Consider the following 9,394-nt stretch of genomic DNA (forward strand, 5'->3'; position numbering starts at 1 on the left):
ATGATTGTGAGCAACTCTTTGTACACTTTGCCTTGTTCAATTTTCAATAAATTTTGTAGCACTTATCAGTTTTATCTACTATTTTTCAATCTGTGTTTTTAAGGTGTTTTGTTATCATCAAGTTTCTCTTAATTTATGGCTACAATTCCAATAGACATAAATTGGGGGAGATTGTTAGGAATATGTTGTGAACTTGATGATAAGTTAAACAAATCACCTTAGTAGATTTAACTTAGTGAATTTTATAGCACTCGACGGATGATCTAATATAGTCCTGACGGATAAACCTTACAGTCCCGACGGATGACAGATTAATATCCATCGAGTGAGTAGCTTATGTAATTATAAGAATTGTAGCATATTTCTGCAAATAACTTTGTGTAGATTCTGTAGGAGTATATGAGTCATGTTGACTACTAGTGGAAATGCAAAATAGGTTGATTAATTGTAAATATGAGATGTCTTGTAATTCTATATAAGTGAAATGGAGTCAAGTGACAAATAGTTACCCGACGGATGATCAAGAAAGCTACCCGACGGATGATGAACAAAGCTACCCGACGGATGATGAACAAAGCTACCCGACGGATGACAAACATGTACGGATGATCAAATTCAAATATCTGTTGACAGTGACAACACAGTCACATGCATTGGGTGTTTGAAAAAGATATGTGGCAGCCTGTTAAGCAGGAATTTGAGAACAAAGAAGCATTACCATTTCCATGCAATTGTGAAGATATTCAAAGATGCTGGAATAGAGTAGTGAAGCAGCATGGAGTTAGACTAGATATATTTTGTTTTATTATCTTGTCATATTGTCATGTAAACTCGGTGATATAAAACCAAGTGTAGCTAGTAGAATATTCAACTAAGCAAACACATTTTAAAGAGAGATAGAAAAAGTTGTACTTGTCAAGAATTTCTCTATAGTTTGTTTGTTCTACTTGTAAAGCAGCTGTGAGCCATTTTAAGCTACACAGAGTTCTCAAACTGATATATATATATATATATATATATATATATATATATCTTTTGGATACATTCAAATCCACCAGAAAGTTTTAAGAGCTTGTATTTTTATTACTTTGTGTTTTAATTTATATAACTCTTTCATTCCGCACTCTGCAAATCAAACACTTATATATATTCAGTTAGAACAGTTTTTAAAATCTTGAAAAAATAGCCAGAATTACATTCAACCCTCCTTCTGTAATTCTTGTTGTATTGTTAGGGAATAACAGAATATATCCCAAGCGTTGATGCCAAATGATTGGGGAAAGCTGAGAAATAAGATAGAAAACAGAGATAAATGGTTTGAAAGATGCAGAAACTGGTAAGATCTTAACAAGATGATATAATCCTCTAATCATGTTACCAAGAACCAATGTCTTAATCTGGTATTGGTCCTGCGTATAACATAAATCATATTCAAACCAAATCTTTGTGTAGATCTGTTGTGAAAGTTTACTAATTGAGATGAGATTGAATGTGAAAGAAGGAATGAAAAGGATATCATGAATGATCAAGGAAAAGGAATGTAATAGAACTGAACCAGAATGTGTAACAAGGGCCTATTCACCATTAGGAAAAGTAAATAAAAAGGTTCAGTTATAGCATGTATATTGTGCATATGAGTGAGATTAGGGTTGTCAATGGATTAGATCTGGATCAGATCGGCCTTGATCCATATCCTGATCCATTTAATTTTACCCGATTCGGGTCGGATTTTAATTGGAAATTTTTTTAACCCGATCCATATCTGAATCCATTAGGATCACGGATAACTGATCGAAACTCTGATTCGTTTACATTTGAAAAATATTGAAATGCAAACACAAGTTCTTACCATGTATACTAAAAGCTATAGAATCGATGAACTAATTAAAAGCTTAAGGTCATTCTTTGTCAACCAAAAAATCTTAAATGACATATTTACAAAAAGACATTGATGGCATATTTCTATACAGGTGCAAGTTTAATCACATTAAAGCTAAACAACAAAAAGCAGTGAGCTTGGATAAAAGTAATGTCAATAAACATAATTTAAAAAAAAATCCAGGGACTCGGGGATTAGGTTTGGAGGAGAGCAAAAGTGTGAGCGAAAAAAAAACATAAATTATGAATTATTTATTTGACTACACAGTAGATAACACATACAGTGAAAAATGTTAACGAAGAATGTAATAAATGTATCATGTATTTTATATATAATTTCTTAATGCATATTATATATTATATAATAATAATAATAATAAATTAGTCGGATTGGATCATTAACAGATCAGATCGACTTAAATCCATATTCGTTACTTATCGAATCGGTTCGTTATAAGATCGGATTTTTCTCGGATCGGATTTTTTTTAATATGATCCATATCCGTTCCATTAACCTTCGGATCGGACCAGATTTCTGATCCATTAACAGCCGTAAGTAGGGCTGTAAATGAACAGAGCCGTTCGTGAACAAAACTCGGGATCGGGTCGTTAAAGTGAACTCGGTTCAGTTCGTTTGCTTAAATGAGCCGATCATGAACATAAAAATGAGCTCGTATAAGTAAACGAGTCAATCCGAGTTATTTGTATGTTCGGTTCGAACTCGGCTCGTTTGGCTCAGACTCGGCTCAGACTCAGCTCGAACTCGATAACTCGGCTTGGCTCGAATAAAGTTTATATGTACAACAAATAATAACTTTACTAATCACTTGTATAAATTTTTTTAATTTTTAATTAAAATTTAAGATACATCTTAAAGTAAATTATTGATTTAATTATAACATAAATATAAATTAATATTTTTTTACATAATTAATAGTATTTTAGAACAAGTCATCTACCACCCTACTCAAAAATCTTCACGTAATTGATAGTACGAAGGACGATCGATGAGAATTTTGATTTTGGATATAGAGAAAGAAAGAATAACATATTCACAATAAATTAACATATTGACTAGTCTAGTACAGAATTTACAAATTAGTATATCCGTATATGTACTTCAATTTGGGGGGAAATTAAAAAAGAAAAGTCATCTCCCGCTTATAAATATTATAATAATAGTTTTAATCGTATGTGTACAAATCGTATATATCATATTCCTATTTCTAAAACTTGTGTTTGATTTTTTTTGATTTTTTAATTTCTTATAAATAATATTTAAAATATAATATTCAAATCATTTTTAATTAATATATAATATTTTTATATTAATATTTTTATTTATATTTATATGAACAATAGTGTATTTTATAAAATTTACATGGAACTGTATATTAGTTTGTTATAATTGTGTAACTTTCTCATAATTGATTGAAATCACTTCTAGAAAATGAATATCTAATATTCAATTTAACTAACTTATAAAAAAAATTATGAAATTATTGGTATTTTTCTCAAAATAAAAAATAAAAATGTGAAAATCGTCAAGTTAGTCTCCTACTAGAGGAAATATGTCACAAAACAAGTATAGAGTGTGAGTGTGCATATATAATTATAAGATAAGATTAGTATTTGATCTTCATATATAACTTGTAAAATTATAAAATTATACCTTAAGGTAGGTCGATTAAAAAATTTATGTGAACTGCAAGAGTGAGTACTGACCTCGCGGATGGAGAGTGGATAACTCGACCATGTTCGAACTCGGCTCGAGTTTGGCTCGACTCGGCTGTTCGTGAACAAACTTGTATTCGGCTCAGGCTTGGCTCGGTTATAAATGAGCCGATCGTGAACATTACTTTCGGCTCGATTCTGAAGCTCGGCTCGACTTGACTCGTTTTAAAAAAAGTAAAATTCGGCTCAGTTCGGACAAAACTTTGCTCGGCTCTGTTCGTTTGCAGCTCTAGCCCTAAGTGAGACTAAACACATGTGGTTTGTAGCTCCTGTGTCCAGTATCCAAACATTCTCAGTAGCAGTTACAGAAGTGGATAAAGAAAATGCAGTACCTGCAAAGTTTCCGGTGTAAGACTAAACACCCGGAACACTTGGAACATTTGGAGAATGAGTCTGAATACCCTGTTTCTGAATAGTAGCAACAGTAGGATTGTGTGGCTTATTGCTGAAACATTGTATAATAGAGTTCACTTGGCTCTGTAAAGCCTCCATTTGAGTGCTTAAGGCATTGTTTTCACGTGTGGAATTATTGTTCTCAGCAACATAAGAAGAAACATGATAATCAACATTAGTCTGCACATCATGACTAGATTTGTTAAAGACCCGAAACGAGTATAGGGTTTTCTCTTGCTTGGATGATATAGATGATCAACAAGATAACATACTAATTTTTAGCATTTCTTACATGTATGACCTTTAAAATGACAATGAGAACATTCTGGAAAGCCTGTCTTCTTATCACTACCTTTGAAATTAGGTCGATGTGAACCAACCATCATATCAATGGGTTAAGATGGAGTCAATACATTGTGCATTTGTCTTTGCTTTTCTTCCTGTTTGATAAGTATTAAAGCCTGATTTAATGTTGGCCAAGGCTGCATCATTAGCACTTATCCCCTAGAAGCGGTACAACTAGAGTGAAGACCCATGAGAAACTGTATAAGTCTGGTTTTCTCAATCTGAAATTCCCAGTCCTTGACAGCACCACATGAGCACTTAATTGAAGGTTCTAAAGCCTTGAGTTCATCCCAATAGCCTTTGAGCTTATGAAAGTAAAATTCAAGAAAACCGTTTCCTTGCTCCAATTTGAAGAGGCCTCTCTGCATTTCATAGATTTTATGCCCACTAATAATTGCAAAACGCTCATTAGGTTCAGACCAAACGCTGAAGGAACTATCTTTGTAATTCATGATGCCGCTGATATCATGAGCAACCGTATTCAACATCCAGGTAATAACCATGTCATTGACATGTTTTCAGTGAGTAAGAAGTGGTAATTATTCACCAGGTGCAACAAAATCACCAGTAACAATCACAAGTTTATTTTTCGCAGATAAGGCAATCTGCATCGATCGCTTCCAGGATGCGTAGTTTTTATTACCAGTCAATTTCTTAGAGATCAAAACCATACCAGGTTGTCCATTGTTGTAAAAATAGAGGATGACTATTTTTATCAACAGAATCACCATATGAATTGGAAGTTTGTGTAGTGTTTTGTGTGTTAGAAGTGGAATTCGTTGTTTGATTAACCATAACAGCATGAGCATAAGAAATGTTTTAATTAAGATGATTATGAGTGCGAGACATTCACAAAACTAGGATTTGAATAAAGTATACAATCGAGAAAACTCAAAAAGAAAAGATATCAACATGATTTACGACTAAATCACAAGGTACAGTGTAAAATTGTTGTACAAGATAACAACGAAGATAAACTAATAACGAAATGTTAAAAAAGAAAGCTTACGGGAAATTGAGATCGAAAGAGATCAAGATATAGAGATCGTGAAAGAGATCGTCAAAAACCGTAGAAGAGCTCTAATACCATCTTGATTGAACGTAATATCTCACACAAGCAAAGAATGTACAAGGAAGAACATTACTGAATAACATAAACTTGACAGGTTGAAGATGAAGCTATCATTATTCCATTAGAGTATTTACAAATCTAGTTGAAATAAATTGAGAGTAATAATAGTATAGAATCAACTTTATATATATCACAACTCTGTAACGAGTTCTAGGGGTGAACACGGGTGGGGTCGATCAGATTTAAGGCAATAAAATGACCCAACCCACTTAATTCGGTTTATAAAATTTTCTACTTGTTTGGCCGAAAATATATATATAACCCAACCATAACCTATATACGTTGGTTCAAGTTGACCGGGTTAATTAAATATAGCTAAGTAACATCATTAGTTTATTTAATCCAAAAATACATGTTTATTCATAATTATTTAAGACATTATCGTTGAGAAACTGACGATTTACCAAAATGTGGCTAGGTTATGCATCCCCAGAACTGCGCTATATTTGATCTTCTTATGTAAATTAAAGATATCGGGATCCCTTTTTTTTACACCATGGGGCTCCCTTACTGGTCTGCTGTATATTTTCGTGCTTGAACTCAAGTAAATGAATTTAGATTGATAACATGTACACTAAAACTTGAATGTTATGACCACCTAAAATGAAACTTGAATAACTATTATTTAATACTTGGGTTGGGTCGGGTTGGGTGAGAATTAATATTTAATGAACCCTGACCCAACCCAACTTATTCGGGTTAAAAGAAAACATACCTATTAATAATTCAGTTTCAAACGGTATAGGTTAATCGATTTAAAATAGGGGTGGGTTGGGTCGATTTTGCGGGTTAATCAAATTTTTGTTCACCCCTAATGAATTCTATTATGATACGAGCTCTAACATATCATTTAACTTGACCTTTATCCAAAATAATAGCACTGCAATAACAACCACTTTCATGTTACTGTTCATAAAAAAATAACCACTTTCATGTTAATAGATTACATTCACATTATCCGAAATAAAAAAGTACATCCACGTCTCATCAGGTAGAAAAGCCACTTATTTTAGGACAATCAAAGTTCTTATATCAAATCTAACAAACAACAACTTTATCACCCAAATTGTAACATGAGATTATCAACAGAGATTGGAAAAACTCTATAAAAGCCATCTTATAAATCATTAAGAGATATCGAAAGTTTTCATTAATAGAAATGGCTGTTTATAAATTTTCTATGAGTAGCTAAACCCTTTACTCTACAATCTCTATACAAGAAAATATTGTGAGATCGAAGTAAATATTATACTATGTCTATGTTTAGTAATTGTTAAGACAGATATAATATTTTATTAAGTGTTTTAGAGGATATCCCAGGCGATCCCAAGGTCAGGCTATATCCCGAAGCAAGGAAGCGAGAAGGGAAGGAGAGCCAAGACAGGTTGACAGCCATAGGTGATCTAGGATACTTATAAGGTATTATTCTGAATTTATGATTGCTAAATTATGATAATAGTAGAATGTTTATGGAACAGATCACAATATGAGTATTGTTATGAGGTTGTAGACATTTAAATGAAATATGTTGATTTTTGGATTTAATCATGAATATAATTGTTTATCAGATATCTGTGTGCCTTCCCTCTTTAGGGTTATCAGATATAAAAAACGATCCCCGCGAATCTGGTATCAGAGCTAGAAAATAGGCCGAAAAAAATGAACAGTAAATTACTGTAGCAAAATTTCGGAATGAATAGTAACCGATGAATAGTAAAAAATGAATAGTAATAGTAAAAATGAAATATTAAATTAAATGAGACCTCCAGCAAAATTACTAAAAAATAAGAATAAAAGTTATAAATCTAAAATAATAGCAAATCTATTAATTTATTTTATAGTAGAGAATAAAGAAACGAAACAAATGTGTCAGGAAAATCTATATAGACAATTAATATATTTATATAAATAAAATAAATATTATGGAAGATTATAAGTTAGAAAGTATTAAACTAATAGCAGATAAAAACTTTACTTTTAATAAAGATATAAATCAACATATTGAAAGTTGTAAAATAAGTATGCAAATAATAAATGAAAAATTAGATATTATAGTTAGGTTACGAACAATGTTGGAAGAGAGAGATGAAAAAATTAGAAAACTAGAAGAAGAAAAACTTTTAATAAAACGAGAAAAATTTATTAAAGAAACTAATTTAGAAATTCAAATAAAAGAATTAAAAGAAGTATTAACTGAACAATATAAATTAATAAATGATTTAAGGCAAAAAATTTAAAAAATGAATTGGATAGATCCAAATGCAATAACTAGAAATAATAGAAAAATAAAAGAATTAATAAAAAATCAAGAAAAACTAGAAATAGAACTAGATAAATTGCAAGAAAGAAAAAATAAAATTGAATGGACAAGAGAAAATAGTGATGAAATAATAAGATGTTATCAACAACTTGGAAATATGATAATAACATTTAGAAATAATAAACTAAGAATTCAAGGACTTAAAAGAATAATTTTATCAAGTAATATAACTGGATAATAATACAGTTTGAAAAATGTCATTAGAGAAATCAAGTGAAACACAAGATGTATATTATCAAATGGATGAATACGAAGAAGGAACATCACAAACTCTAAGTTTTAAACCAGATATATATAATCAAATCCAAAGTGAGACAGAAGAACTAACAATAAAAAAGATATTCAAAACATCATATTTTGAAAGAAATAAAGAAGTTAGATATATAGTTCAAAAACATGAAAATATAATAGACATAGATACAATAAATGGAAAAGCAAAAATAAATTTAATAACAGATGATTTGATAAAAAGAGAACTATCTAAATTAAAACAAAAAGAAGTAAATAAACTAAAAAATATTTATTTTGGAGCAATAGAATTTACAATAAAAGCATATTTTCACAAAAATATTGATACTCCTATACAAATATATGTACTAGACGATAGAATAATAGGAAATATACAAGATTCATTAATAGCAGTGGTAAAAGGAAACTTAATATATCAGAAATTAAAATTTATAATACAACCTGATTTTAGCATATCATTAAGAGATGAAAATAAAGAAAGATCTTTAACATTATATTATAAATTAGATGGAATAAAAATGCAAAAGGGAAGTAAAGTAATTAGTATAGAAACTAAAATAGTATATGCTATGACTGGAAACCATCATGTAAAGAAACAAACGGAATTAGGAATAATAGTACCAAAATTATATAATGATATATTAGAAAAAATTGAACATAAAGAAGAATCTCAAATAACAATCCCAGAAGAATTTACAATAGACTTTAGTAATAGACAAATAATTCCAACACAAAGAATTAAACCAATATTAGAAGGATCTAGATTAAGTTTTAGAAGAGAACACAACCCTATAAAATTAGTTAGATCAATGAGTATGACCAGTAGAAAATTAGATTTAATAAAATTACCGTGCTACGAATCAGATAAATTACGAATAAAAACAATAATATTTAATGGAATATTTGCCAAAGAAGTCATAACAGAAATAAATACCGGAGCAACAAAAAGTCAAATACATATAACTGAAGTTGACTCAAACAAATTAGAGGAAATAGAACCTCAAATAATAACTGAACCAAATAGTTTGAGAGAAACAATAATAACAAAAGGTATAAAATTAAGACTAAAAATTTTAGACTTAGAATATAATATAAGCCTAGGAGTAATAGAAAATGACGTTAGTTATCAACTATTATTAGGAATGGATTTCTTAAATGAAATAAAATATAATATAACCAATGAAGGAATAGAAATAAATGATCAGAATAAATTAAGATTTATAGACAGAATATGAACCCTGAAAAGGAAATAAATGAAAAGAAAGATGAAATAGAAACTATTAATAGGATAATAAAAGAAACATTAATTATGTCTCAAGAAAAAGAACTACAATACTTAAAAG

At 30.1% G+C, this 9,394-nt stretch overlaps 1 protein-coding gene across 1 annotated transcript; it reads right to left on the minus strand.

The window, feature by feature from the left end:
• Window positions 1-4,502: 4,502 nt before the first annotated feature.
• LOC141680388 (uncharacterized) lies at window positions 4,503-4,853 on the minus strand. Its single transcript, XM_074486628.1, has one exon. The coding sequence runs from the start codon at window positions 4,851-4,853 to the stop codon at window positions 4,503-4,505; it is 351 nt and encodes a 116-aa protein (XP_074342729.1).
• Between the last annotated feature and the right edge of the window lie 4,541 nt (window positions 4,854-9,394).

This window comes from Apium graveolens, chromosome 8 (assembly GCF_009905375.1).
Source record: "Apium graveolens cultivar Ventura chromosome 8, ASM990537v1, whole genome shotgun sequence".
Taxonomy (NCBI): domain Eukaryota; kingdom Viridiplantae; phylum Streptophyta; class Magnoliopsida; order Apiales; family Apiaceae; genus Apium; species Apium graveolens.